This window comes from Vigna umbellata, chromosome 2, assembly GCF_029865625.1.
Source record: "Vigna umbellata cultivar VRB3 chromosome 2, Vumbellata_1.0, whole genome shotgun sequence".
Taxonomy (NCBI): Eukaryota; Viridiplantae; Streptophyta; class Magnoliopsida; order Fabales; family Fabaceae; genus Vigna; species Vigna umbellata.
Genome location: NC_142166.1, coordinates 22,457,038 through 22,471,343, shown reverse-complemented (window position 1 = coordinate 22,471,343; position 14,306 = coordinate 22,457,038). Strand labels below are relative to the sequence as shown.

Sequence of the window (14,306 nt, the reverse complement as noted above, 5' to 3'; positions counted from 1 at the left end):
TATCATAGGTCTTACTTAGCGATCTTAGTTCATTTAAGATCATTTGAAACCAGCTGAACATAACTTGGATGTTCTCGTTGTCTAGCATTGAGAATAACTCGTACCCCTGAGTTAGCAAGCTCAACTTGTTTCTTTTCACTTCGTTTGAGCCTTCATATATGATATCTAGGGTATCCCACATCTCTTTGGCTCCTTTAAAAGCATGGACTTTCCTGTACTCTTCCTCAGATAAAGTGCTCCTTAGTGAATTACGGGCTTTAAAGTTAAGAAGGTACCTGTGTTTTTGTTCATCACACCACGTGCTTCTTAGCTAAGGCTCTCCCTCAACATCAAGAGGTATATATTTGTCATTCTCTCTCACATTTCACATATCGATGTGACAGGATTCAAAGAATACGATCATTCTTTATTTCTAATAGTCAAACTTTTCCCCCGTTAAACAGAGGAGGTTGGTTGACAACATATCTTTCATTTTCCAAGGTTGCTAGGATCTTTCCTCCACATTGGTTAAGAACTAACCTCTAAGGTATGCTCTGATGCCAACTAAAATCATAGGAAAACACTAGAGGAGGGGATGGTGAATAATGTTTTAAATCTTTTCACAAAGTAGCGTCTAATGGAATTATAAAGAAATATGATTGGAACAAGATGTTTAGACGTTGTTTTTTATAAAGGGGTATATAGAAAAACGTTTCAAAAGAAAAACAATGACACACATATTTTATATTGGTTCACTCAACCTAAACTACGTATAGTTCTCCCCTAAGGACTCTCAAGGGGTTCAATTACTCTTTAAGAAGATTTCACAAGTTTTACCTATTAAGATTTACAACAAGTATTAACACCATCCTTGGTTCACCTAGTCAACACGATTAGTTCGAGTTTAACCACTCATGGTATATAAATATTCTAACCACTTCTGGTATCAACCCTACACAATTGCCTAAATGTTTAACTCAACTAAGATAAACACCAAGTGTTTTAATTATCTTCAAAATATACAACACAATCAATGTTAAGAATGCAAATACGAATTAATAACTCTTAAAAAAAGGATAAAAACAATAAAAATAAATATGAGATTTTGCAAAGGTTCTTTCTCTTAAAATTTTTTAGCCTTAGACAATATATGGACAGAGTAACAACAAACTTGTATGAGCGTACAAAAGTTCTCTATGGTATTCTTCTTGTCTTCTCTCCATGCGTTCATCTATTTAGAGCTTTCATTGAGAAGTGTCTGTTACACATAAAGTGTTGACTTCATGTAGATTTTGTAGCCTTTTTAGGTGAGAAGTCAAACTCATGTCTACTTTGCAAAGGTATAGAGCTTTGTCATAGCTTTTATAAAAATGTAGCTTGTACAATGTGTCAAAACAAAAGTTTTCAAGGGAAACATTCCCATAATGTTCTTCATATTTTTCAACATCTTTATCTTGTGTGTAGTGATTCTGATAAAGTCTTTGTATTTTTATGATTTGCATAAATATCAAAAACAAGGTATATAAGCACCAAAACACTTTTTCGTACATGCATTTAAAGTTTGGAAGTTGATAAACGTTAAGTTGTATTGTCTGTTCAAGACATTTTTTCATTTGTCAACTCATTAATAAATGTATCGTTTATCAAAACATTCAACATATAATTTTCAGATAGGATAAAACATTAGATGCTTATATTCAAAAGTTGCTTGTGATTTATAGCCTTTAACAGACTTTCCTTAGACGATACATTTTATAAGACATTTGCTTCAATAACACTGTTTGAGTAAAACATATTTTAAGCTTTCAGATAGATATTTCTTTTGGTAAGACACTGTTTGTAAAAATATGTCTGTTTGGATGATATGTGTTTGAAAGCGTTGTTCTACGAGTCATTGCTTATTAGATGATAGACACTTCCTTTCATTAAACACTTTTTTTTAAAGCAATATTTCAATTAATGTTGTTTGTTAAACTTCAACACTTAAGTTGTTAGGCGATCTAGTCTCTAGACGATATTGTCTTAACCGAGATAGGTAGACCCAAACTCTTATTCTCTTGGGTCAATGATTTATTGTAATTATTAGAGTAGTTGTTTGTAAAACAATGTTCGTTTAGACGACATGTGTTTGAAAGCGTTGTTCTACGAGTAATTGCTTATCAGATGATTCCTTATGAAAGACACTTCCTTTCATTAGACAATTTTCTTTTAAAGCAATATTTCAGTTAATGTTGTTTGTTAAACTTCAAAACTTGAGTTGTTAGGTGATCTAGTCTCTAGACGATATTTTCTTAACCGAGATAGGTGGACCCAAACTCTTATTCTCTTGGGCCAATGATTTATTGTAATTATTAGAGTAGTTTTCTTTCAGGTTTTGTACTATAGACCAAATAGTATAAAATTTTCTTTGAGTATTGTATTTTGGCCTTGGATTAGTAGTGTAGGTTTTTTGGGCTTAGGGTTGTGGACTAGATCTGAAGTCTTTAGGGTTAACTAAAAAGTCAACCTTACATATTCGTTTAACTTGCTCTCTAAGGCTTTGTTCACTTGAATGGATTTGAGAGAGAGTGATTGAGGGGATTTGAGAGGATTTGAAAGTAAATTTTTGTTGTTGTTTATTTGAGTGAATTTGGAGGTAAGTGAGAGTCAATTTAGAATTAAATTTTTTTAATTTGTCACATCAATTAAATCCTATACTAATTCTCACAAACTTTACTTCCAAATCCACTCTCATTTACTCCAAATTCACTCAAATAAACAACAAAAGAATTTACCTTCAAATTCTCTCAAATCCCATTAATCACTCTCTCCCAAATTCACTCCAGTGAACAAAAAGTGTGGGGACGTGATGGTCTTCTCCACTTTTGGTCCATAAGAAGCATGCTCTTGTCTATCTTAGTCTCCAACACATTTAGGATTTCTTAGACTATAAGTAAAAACTCTCTTACATAATACAAACCATTTTTGAAATTAATAAATAAACATTATCAAATTTATGTCATTCACTTAAGCTATAAACTTACATTTTAACTTCTCTTGAATTAACACAACATTTCTTTCTTGAAAATATCAAAACAAAACCATACCTTTACCGTAACTGCGTCTTATCACCCATTCTTTCATAACTTGGACACCCATTTGGCATATCCTAGCTTGCATTACGCCCTCACAGTTCATTTTAATAAAATAACGTGTTTTAAATTAAAAATAAAACATATAATTAAACTATTAACATTTTAAATTGTTAATTAAATACGAATATCCAAATATCATCACTTAACAAGAGTAATAATTATGAATTATTATTAAGGTTAAAAAGTATGGTATGTTAGTTGTTATTATTAAATTTAAAAATATTTTGTATATAACAATTAGAGATGCTAAAAACAATTTAGCGGTAACAGCGTTCATCACAAGTTTGTACTATATTGGATGTTACGGAATAGTGTATTTGGGACTGCGTGTAAGAAATTTTCTTAAAACTAAACCTATAAAGTCACACCAACATTTATAGGGGGGCAAAATAATAATTTACTCTTGCATATTTCTGGAAAAAACTCGCCATCGATGATCAGCGATCGCTGTACACTTTGAAGCACGGTATAGTTTTTGTTTGTTGTATTTTTCTGGACAGTAACAACCCTGTCAGAGTTAATTCATGCAGATGTGGGTTCATCACTTTGGCTAAGGAAGAGAGAGGTTAGGGCAGAGATGGTAAGCAGAGGGTCGTATGGCTCTGGCGGCCTCTTGACTGGTAGATTCCATGCTCGAAAGCTATCCCCAAGCGTCATCACTTTCTATACCATCTTCATATTTGCTTTCTCCATCATCGTCTTCTTGTTCTACGTGAGGAACATTAGTATTGATCAAGATCCACGACGCCCTTTCATTTCTCGACAATCTAATTCTCAGCAGGTACTCTGTTATCACCTTGTTTATTCGCTCCATCGTTTTTCAATTCAATTAAATTCAATGTCATTTAAGGATCTGGAACGAATTCTTGGGTTCCCTCACTCTTCTTCGATCCTTTCATCTGATTTACGGTACTGTTATTAGAGATCCAAATCCGATACAGATTTGTGTTAATTGAACTGGATCTGTCAAATTGTCTTGAGTGAATTTCTACATCCAATAAACGAAAAAAAAAATTCCGTGAAGGGGGGAGTTTTCGCAGTTGAGGAATTTAACAATTTTGATAATTGATAGGCAGCAGCAGGTGTGCTAGTCATTTATTTTTCTTCACTCAAGTCTTCCAATATTTTTCTCTCTCAAAAAGCCATTGCAGGTGCTAACATGTGTGCGCAAAGTGGTTGTTTGCTTACATATTTAAGAGCATCAATTTTTATTTTTGTGATGGTATCAGCAAGTTTTGTTGGTTTTAGGTATATTAGCTAGCACTCCGTCAGTTCGGGCTTCACTTTTCTTTTTCCTCCCTTTTCACACTCAATGACTGCTGCATTTGTTTCAAGTCGCTACAGGTGCCAGAGTTACATGTGCACGATAAGCAGCAACTTTGGGATTCTCCGTTCAATCATGGCTTACACCAGTGTGTTGAGCGGACTACTAAGTATAAAGGTTTGAGATGCTGACATAAGTTCTTGAAATAAGCTTTTTGTTTAGTTTTTTCTTTCACTTGATTCTATTTGTTTCAGTTAACTCTTTTTTTTCAGCCACTTCTATCTATAGTTGGATGTTTGGTAACCAGAGCAGTGTTGTTGTCATTGTATTTTGCATTTTTGTCTCTCCCTTTCTCAAAAATATGTTTCCACATTTTTACTTTGTCAGCTGCCAAAGGATTTAATCGCTATCTAACTGTGAGAAGTAACGGTGGACTAAATCAAATGCGAACCGGTGTAAGTCACTTTTTCCTCTCACGCACTCTCTTGTAACTCCTTTATAATAGCTTAGTCATGCCCTTATGCTTGTAACCTCATGTGTAGCAAATATTTAGATCCAATTACAGTTTCCAAATTCAGTACCCAACATTTACTATTTTAGCTTTCTTGTATCTGTCTAGGTTTTGTAGTTCCTTTTTTGTATCAGAGGCTGGAATTTAGTGTCTATTTGTTCATTATTCTTTCCTTTTGACAATTGACAATATTTTGACTTTTTTTCCCATCCTGCAATACTTCAGCAGTTCATTGTATTTGTTAAATATGACGCCTTGTTACGGTGAAATGCATTTCGAGTTTTGTTTTTGTCTTTGATGTACAAGGGTTTCAGTTTGTAATGATGGCACCTACTCTAAGATTGGTTGTCACTATGTGAAACCAATGGTTGTTTTACTTCTATAATTTATTTGCATTTTAAGTAATAATTAAATTTTTCTATAGATATCAGACATGGTGGCTGTGGCACATATGATGAATGCAACTTTAGTCGTTCCTCAATTGGATAAACGTTCATTCTGGAAAGACTCAAGGTATCTCTTGGTACACGCTATTCAAAGATATTTGTTGTATTGTTTTCCAACTTTATCTTCTCATTGGGTGTGTGCACAGTGTATTTTCAGATATATTTGATGAGCTTCATTTCATTCAATCCCTGAAAGGTGATATCAGGATTGTTAGTGAGCTTCCCAAAAACTTGGAAGGTATCCCCCGGGCCAGGAAACACTTTACTTCCTGGGCTGGGTTCGGTTACTATACAGATATGACAAGGTTGTGGAGTGACTATCAGGTACTCAAGCTTCTCCTATATGACTTCAACTTCTTGTGGTTCTCATTTTCTGGAGTGGCTTCATTGTAAAACTCTCTAATCGGCTTATACAGATTTATTTTTTGTTTAGATCTAATTCTCAAATTATAACCTGTGAAAATTAGTTGTAATTGGATAATGAATAGTAGGCATAGTTCTCCGGGATTTTTATATTCTAGAAGTATTTATATTCTAGAAGTATTCAATTCCGTTAACTACTAGACAAGTAGAAAAATGCAATGTTCTCACAAGAATTTATGGTTATACCCAAGCAAATTTTAGTGTTACATATTAAGAAAAAGTCAAAGAAATGCTTTGATACATATTTTATGGGGCAGTTCAATAGTATTTGAAGAATACGGAATGATTAACCTTTAGTATTTTCTGAAACGTGTCTGTTTCAGGCATTGACAACCACATTAGGTTTCTTTCTGACAATTGGATGATTGCCTTTTGTGGGGTGTGTACAAAGTCAATGCCTCTTCTCAGTGAAGGGAATTTCTAATTTATGTTCGTAATCTGGAAGTGCTCTCATATTTTTCATTGTTCCATGATCATTACAGTTCACATTTTGGATGTGGACCTTGTTTATAATAAAAAATGTATTGAACAAATAATAATTTGATCTTCCAGGTGATACATGTTGCAAAATCAGATTCTCGACTTGCAAACAATGACCTTCCTCTGGACATACAGAGGTTGAGGTGCCGGGCAATGTATCAGGCGCTTCGATTTTCTCCTCCAATAGAGAATTTAGGAAAGGTTTGGCTTCTTTTTAGTGGTGTAGTCAGCATGCTAAACATCTTGCAAAAACATTATGTGTACGTCATATTGCATTTAGTAACTGATGAAATGATTATGTAATCACTAATTCAATTTCCATTTTTATTTTTTTTATTAAAAGAAGCAATTCAGAGAGAATGTGGAAAAATAAAGCATTTGAAAGGATACAAATTGAAATGAAATGAGCTTTTCTTTAATTTGTGTCTAAATATCTGAAATTTTAAAGGCAAAATGGGCGGACTTTAAAAAGTGAAGGAAATACATAGCATTCTTCGGTCTATTATTGTTTCATATTTATAAAAAAAATTTACAAATCTTGTGCGTAACAGTGGACAAATGGAAAGTTTTGATTCTAGTGGATTTGCTGGCATAGATAGTCATGACTAATAAATATTGTTAGTTTAGGATAGGGCTGGCTGATATAGCGGTGTCATCAGTATATAGTCTTATAATATAGTATTAGAAGTATTGGAATATAAAATTGAATTTTTTAAGTATTTTGGATGTCAATTAGTTGTTAGGTTAAAAAATTTGACGATTTAAATCCAGTATTTTTGTACATCATGCTAGAAAATGATGCATATGGTCCCAGGTTTGAGATGTCCTTTTCACTTTTGATGCATTTAAGATGTCTACATGGGGCTTCCTGTTAAATTAGGTTCTGAGCATACATGACGGTTACAAAACAGAGGTTGGTGGATCGGCTGAGATCACAAGGAGGAAGATATATTGCTCTCCATCTGAGATATGAGAAAGATATGCTGTCTTTTACGGGTTGCTCTTATGGTCTCACAGATGCAGAATCTGAAGAGCTTAGAATTTTGAGGTAGAGAGAATAGTTATTATGTATCAGCTGCTATGTGTTGAGATAAAAATGTATGTCTTTTTGTATAACTCTAGAATAGGTGATCGTTGTACTGATTCTTTTAAAAAACTGTTTCGATTCTTCTAGGGAGAATACAAATTATTGGAAAGTAAAAGCGATAAATTCAACAGAACAGAGAATTGGAGGATTTTGTCCACTTACTCCAAAGGAGGTGGGCATTTTTCTTCACGCTCTTGGATACCCACCATCCACACCAATATACATAGCAGCTGGAGAGATCTATGGTGGTAATACTCATCTTTCGGAGCTCTCATCCCGCTTCCCTAATCTAATCTTTAAGGTTTGTAAGTCATTGTTGTTCTGTGTTAACAATAATCCAACACCTCATAATTTGCGAGTGAGGTGTAATTATGCCTTGCTTAATTTGTGGTTAATGGTTACAGGAATCCCTTGCAACTCCTGAAGAGCTGAAAGATTTCACTAATCATGCTTCCCAAACTGCTGCACTTGATTACATAATATGCGTAGAGAGTGATGTATTTGTTCCGTCATATTCGGGAAATATGGCAAGAGCAGTTGAGGGACACCGCAGATTCTTAGGTCACCGCAAGACAATCAATCCAGACAGGTAATGAATCCATTAATTATAATTATGTGGCGTGTTGATACATTTCAACCACCTGTAGGTGTTCATTCTTGTTTTTCTTTCTTTTTTCTGCTATTTACATCTGTTTGCATTGGATGAGTGGAGATACTAGACAAAATGGGATTGGGAATGGGTGCTTGCAGAGAATGCTGGATAGTATTTGTTGTAAAAAAATGATAGAATCTCAGCATTGGACTTGTGTAAGAAACCCATTGAAGCTACACTAAATGTAGTAGATTAGATAGGGGGTATCCTATTTGGTTTAGAGAAACAAGAAAATTATAAGGAAAACCATCAACAAGATTTAGATGTTAGTTAGTAGCATATAGAATGATTCATCATAGAATATTATGGCATCATTTGATTCAGGTGACTACTCCCTTAGTGAGAAAAGGCTTGGTCATTGTTATTTTCTCTGTTTGTTTCTTACACTGTCGTTTGATGCATGTTCGTATGTATCAGGACAGTGCGGTGCATGTCCACCATGCTTAATAACGATGATGTTTGCTGTGCCATAGAAGTTTTAATGATCTAATATCTCATTCTGGATTTCGCTTATGCAGAAAAATACTTGAATTTATACTTTTCTATTCGTCATATTTACCCCTTCCTATTTTCTTGTTCATTTGATCTTCAGGAAAGGTCTGGTTGGAATTTTTGATATGGTGGAAACTGGAGTGCTTGAAGAAGGAAAGGAACTGTCGCAAATGGTTCAGCGGATGCACAAGAACAGGTATCATTCTTGCATACCATTCTTTAGATTCCTCTCCCTTTGGCGCCTCTATGACCTTATTATCCACTTATCAAGATGACATGATGATTAGAAGTTAAAATTGGTTACAAACTGCATTTTTCTTTTATTTTTGAAGTATATTTCCTGTTGTCCTTTTGATATCTAATTATTCTTACTTACTTCATCTAACAAGCTTTACTAGTTCTTTCCCTTGCAACCTTAGTTGATCTCATTTTCTCTGTAATAAAAATAAAAGAATTTATATATTTTGCAATGTTATACACGTAGGCAAGGAGCTCCAAGGAAAAGGCATGGTTCTCCACCAGGAGTCAAAGGCCGGGCACGATTTAAGACTGAAGAGTCCTTTTATGAAAATCCATATCCTGAGTGTATATGTGGTTCTAAAAGAAAACTAGAAATAACATGACGATAAACCAAACTGCAGTTACCTTTTATTTTTGGAGAGACAGGTTAATCTGTAAATTGGTTTTGACAAATTGTAATTCTAATTAGACATATCTGGTCTGGTTGATTTGCCTGTGCCTTCATCACGAGCACATGATGTTGGCAACTTAGCCAACATTTATCTTTGTTTAGGATCCATTAATTTTAGAAATGAATTACTTCTTTGTAGTTGGAAGACACATGTTTTATACGACATTAAATTTATATACATAATATATAGAATATATTATGGACTCTAGTACCCAATGTCCCCCGTTCTCGTTTTTCATGAAAGATGACAAATACTTAAATTTGACAGATAAAAATTTAAATGTTTCAAATCTATCTTTATTTGATTTCATCATATTTGCTGAGTATTTTTAGCTAAATCCGTGACTTCCTTTATAATTTTAGTGTACTTATATTTGTAAAATATTAATTTTATGTGTATAGTTTTTTTTTTGGTATTGTGGTATATGAGTGTTGTGATTCTATCACTATTATTGACTATTAATAAAATATCATTTTATATTAAAACTCACTGTATATGATAGGCAGCGACTACTGTTACCTTTAGTGCAGCGACACTCACAAAATAAGAAAAGACAAACAAAAAAGACTTTATTCATTACCATGATTTCACACCATGGGATGATATAAATAATGGACATGATTGCAGTAGAAATTTAGTCTATAAAAACTGGATCCTAAATATTCAACAAACCTTTCTAATAAGAATAAAAATACTTCATCCAACTCGGCTTTCGGCTTGCGTTTGTGGGCCTGTGTATCATACGGCCCACAACATCACCATATGCTTTCCCATTTGTTTCAAGACTCCTATTAAGCGAGTGTTTCACCCTGTACCTCCAAACATTTCATCTTGCATTTCCAATTTCCTAAAATACTCCTAATTAATAAGTGATTTAAAAGTTTAATTTTTTGATTAGTAAGAATTTTTGTGCCCCTTTGACTCTACCTCCATTTTCCTCCAATCACCAAACATGCATTCCTGCTGCGCACCTGTGCATCCCCTCACTCCTGCACCCCCTACACCCCCTACACCCTCTACACCCTGCATCCCTTGCATCCTTGCACCTCATTTCATTTCTATAAAAAAACACTATAGCCGTGTACCTATGAACTTCTTTCATAATATTTTTACTCGAGCTTTTTACTTTGCAGCTTTGTATCTGTGAGTGAGTGTTGTCTAGAAAGATTGTTCGATTATAGCTTAAAGTGGTTTAGTTACTCTGGTGGTGCACTTGCAGCCTGTTAGCTAATTTTTCTCTGCGTTCTTGCTGAAGAGAGGTTAGTATTGTTTTTTAATTTGTGTGCATATACTTGTTTGGTTGCATATAGAGAGTATTTTATTTTTGTTAATCTGGTTGCATGGAAAAACCGAAATTGAACTGGAGATGATGTAGGGGTGTCGGATGAGGACATTCGATTAGGAAGCTTTTAGATATTTGACTTTTATTCGTACCTCCAAATATTGTATAGTTGTTATATTAGTTTTAGTTTTTTTAATACTTCTTATATTAGTTTAATATTTTTTTATTTTATTTATGAGTTTATAATGTATTATATAATTTCTAATTAATATAAAATAATTTTATGAATGTATTAAAATAAATAAAATTAATTTTCAATAAAAACAATTGAAAGTGAAAGTACTAATTGGATGTGGATATCCGAAACCAACATAGTCGGATGTGGATATCCGATTCTAACCTACTCGGATATGGAACTATATAACTTTTAAAATTATTTACTAAGTTTATAATGTAACTATATAACTTTTAATTAATATTAAATAATTTAAAAAAATTTATTAAAATTAATAAAAAATATTTGGAAGAAAGACAACCTTATACCTATAGGATATAAAAAACTGAATTTATAGAAATCGGAGATCGTGAAATATCATGATGAATGTGTAATATATGTTATATGTAAAACTTTAATTATATTACTGTTTGAATTATTTTATTAGTATTTTATTACTTTATAATTATTTTTTCATGTAGTTTTATTAATATTATTTAACTAGGTTTGTTGTATAAAACATTTTATAAAACTAGTTAATTTCATTTCTATAATTATTAATTTTTGTTAATATAAAAAATGAATTTTAAATATTTAATTTTTATAATTTTTTGGATAAAAATATGTATATGAAAAATTTTAATAAATTTTTATATAGTTTTAAGTTTATTTAATTTGGCGTTCTTTTTTAGTTGATTATATTGCTAATAAATTTATAATTGTGCAATGTATTGTATTAGTTTTTTATTTTATAATATAAATTTAAAATTTTTTATATTATTTTTTTTATTTTGTTATAGGTGATTATAGTCTAAATGGACGAATATCGTTGTGGGATGAATTCTAAAATAAATTGTAGTATGTTATCAGAATCTTCGTCCTTTATAAATGAGGTTGCTCAAGGAGATCTGACGAATCATTTCACAACAAATGAAATGTTTTCCTCTTGTGAAAACTTAATTGAATGGGTAAGAAGGATTGCATATGATCTAGGATTTGTTGTGGTAACTATAAGATCCGATAAAGCTACCGGTCAACCTGGGAGGAAGACGTTTGTGTTGTTAGGATGTGAAAGAGGTGGAAAATATAGAAAACACAAACCCGATGTCTAACCTAGTACGTATGGGACTCGAAAATGTGATTGTCCTTTCCAATTAATGGGCAAATCATCTGGTAATGGCGATGGGTGGGTATTGCAAGTGATATGGATACCACAACCATGATTTAGCAGAAACTTTAGTGGGGCATCCTTATGCTGGTAGGTTAAATCCTACTGAACAAGCAGTACTTGTTCATATGACTAAAACCCAAGTAACACCGGCAAATATTTTGTTGACTCTGAAACAAAATAATGATCATAATGTAACTACAATAAAGCAAGTTTACACAACAAGATATACATACAAACGTTCATTGAGAGGGTCGAGAACTGAGCTGCAACAGTTGATGATGATGTTGGATCGCGACAAATACATACATTGGAGTAGATGTGTGGAGGATTCTGAGGTTGTCAGTGATCTCTTTTGGACACACAAGTTATTGAATGCATTTAATGTTGTTTTGTTAATGGATTCAACTTATAAAACAAATAAATATCGGTTGCCATTGTTAGAGATCGTTGGTATGACATATACTGGGTTAACCTACTCAGCCGCATTTGCATTCTTATCAAGTGAGCGTCAAAACAATTTCACTTGGGCTCTTCAAAAGCTTAGCGGTTTATTTTTGACATCTGAGGCCGATCCACAAGTCATTGTCAGCCATAGAGACTTGTCTTTGATGAATTCCATTGGCAATGTGTTTCCTCAGTCATATCAGTTGTTATGTCGCTTCCATATTAGTAAAAATGTCAAAGCGAAGTGCAAAATGTTAATTGATTGTGTGGAAGCATGGGGTGTCATAATGGAAGCATGGGAGAACGTCATGAATTGTGAAGATGAATCTATGTTTGGTGACTGTGTGAATCACCTAGAATACACATGTCGCTCATGGCTTTTATTCTTTGAATATGTGAATAATACTTGGATTATTCCATACAATACTTATTTTGTAAAGGCTTGGACAAACAACGTTATGCATTTAGGGAATACAACAACAAACAGGTATGTTTTAATGTTATATTAGTTTATTTTGTATTTGAATATTTGATAATATTGCTGATTTATTTTTGCTAGGGTTGAGCCTGCTCATTAGAACTTAAAAAAATTATTGGGAAACAGTATGGGAGATCTTTGTTCTTGTTGGGATGCCATTCATAATGTCATTATGTTGCAACATAAAAAGATCAAAGCGTCGTTCGAAAATAGTCTGAATCTTATGAGTGAAGCTTATAAAGGCATAAAATACAAAAAGACTTGTTGGACGAGTATCCAGATATGCTTTGGGACTAATAGCTAAAGAATTATAACGAGTAAATCTTATAGGTCTCGATAGGGGAAGATGTGGATGCATACTTAGACGGACGTACGGTGTCCACTGTGCCTGTGAATTAGCACGTTATGCCCCTGGTATGATTCCTTTGAGTGAATTTCATGTGATGTGGACAAGATTGTCTATTTCAGATATTGTATCAAATGAATCACAGCTAGAGTTATCCATACAACGTGAGCTTGCTATGGTTAAAGAAAAATTTAAGGAGGTTGAGATTAGAGGTAAAGTGACGATTAAACAAAAGTTAATTGACATTGTTTGTCCTGCAATGACATCTATGATACCTCCATTAGATAAAGTTAACACGAAGGGTGCACAGAAGAAAAAACTTCAGAGAACAGAGAGGTCTACAAAGCGTGATCCCTCATATTTTGAGCATGTAGACACATTTCAGTCAACAATTGAATCTTCGTCTGCGAAAAAAAAATTTCAACTTAAGGATAAACCTATGCAACGAAGGAGAGTACCTATGATAAACCAATTTCATCCTATTTGTCAACCATATATTCTCAATGTGGTTGATGTCGTTGTTGATGGTCAATGTGGCTATAGATGTATTGTTGCGTCATTGGGGCTCGGGGAAGTGTAACATCCCAAAAATACAGTCCAAAATTATATAATAGAATAATCACATTAATTAATAATTCAGATCAGTCTTTACACTAAAAACCGAACGTACGCTTACGGCCGAACAGCCTTACAAAAAGAGTTACCATAAGCTATATAGGATAAGCAAACATGACCGAACGATTTACAAAATAAAATACCGAACGATCATACATAACAAAAAGGGAAGGTGATCGAACGACCACCTTACAATAACTAGACTACTGACTGAACGTCCTACTCTTCGGTCTTCACTTCTACCTCGACCAGGTTCTCTTCTTCTAGCGCATCTTCCAACAGCTCGTCTCCTTCTGCTCACATCCACACGGATGATCATTGCAATGACAAGACGAACGTACAAAACACGACAAGACAGGAACACAGGGTAAGCTTATGTAATTTAATTCATGTATAAACATACATTTTCACAAAATCATACACACAAGATATATTTCGTCATACGTTTCATATAAAGCTTAATACTATACTGACTGTCCGGACTGTATGAAATATGTGTAGCTACGACGTTTGTGCACCCGGGTGATGTAGTAACTGGAATGTCCTCATCAGCTGCCACCCAAGGTTAGTCCTATCTATCCAAAGTACCCCTAAAG

General features: G+C 33.5%; 2 protein-coding genes across 3 annotated transcripts; both read left to right on the top strand.

Annotated features, from left to right (window-relative positions):
- The first annotated feature begins 3,463 nt into the window (after window positions 1–3,463).
- LOC124821676 (O-fucosyltransferase family protein) lies at window positions 3,464–9,308 on the top strand. 2 transcript variants are annotated; one of them, XM_047293599.2, is made up of 11 exons: window positions 3,464–3,894; window positions 4,458–4,554; window positions 4,765–4,832; window positions 5,313–5,401; window positions 5,481–5,658; window positions 6,310–6,438; window positions 7,149–7,285; window positions 7,412–7,625; window positions 7,729–7,913; window positions 8,569–8,664; window positions 8,953–9,308. In XM_047293599.2, the coding sequence occupies exons 1-11, from the start codon at window positions 3,691–3,693 to the stop codon at window positions 9,089–9,091; spliced, it is 1,536 nt and encodes a 511-aa protein (XP_047149555.2). In that variant the 5' UTR covers window positions 3,464–3,690; the 3' UTR covers window positions 9,092–9,308. The 2 variants fall into 2 exon arrangements, with proteins under 2 accessions (XP_047149555.2, XP_047149553.2); XM_047293597.2 differs by having other exon boundaries at window positions 3,465–3,894; window positions 4,449–4,554.
- Window positions 9,309–12,279: 2,971 nt separating this feature from the next.
- LOC124821675 (uncharacterized) lies at window positions 12,280–13,675 on the top strand. Its single transcript, XM_047293596.1, has 2 exons — window positions 12,280–12,613; window positions 13,080–13,675. The coding sequence occupies exons 1-2, from the start codon at window positions 12,280–12,282 to the stop codon at window positions 13,673–13,675; spliced, it is 930 nt and encodes a 309-aa protein (XP_047149552.1).
- The last annotated feature ends 631 nt before the right edge of the window (window positions 13,676–14,306 follow it).

What these genes read in the sequence shown, in the direction of transcription:
- LOC124821676 (XM_047293597.2), top strand. Translation starts at nt 3,691, where the DNA reads ATGGTAAGCAGAGGGTCGTATGGCTCTGGCGGCCTCTTGACTGGTAGA. An exon ending in GCGGACTACTAAGTATAAAG is followed by an intron (nt 4,555 to 4,764) that starts GTTTGAGATGCT and finishes TTACTTTGTCAG; the next exon opens with CTGCCAAAGGATTTAATCGC. An exon ending in AAGACAATCAATCCAGACAG is followed by an intron (nt 7,914 to 8,568) that starts GTAATGAATCCA and finishes TTTGATCTTCAG; the next exon opens with GAAAGGTCTGGTTGGAATTT.
- LOC124821675 (XM_047293596.1), top strand. Translation starts at nt 12,280, where the DNA reads ATGACATATACTGGGTTAACCTACTCAGCCGCATTTGCATTCTTATCA. An exon ending in TGAATCTATGTTTGGTGACT is followed by an intron (nt 12,614 to 13,079) that starts GTGTGAATCACC and finishes TAAATCTTATAG; the next exon opens with GTCTCGATAGGGGAAGATGT.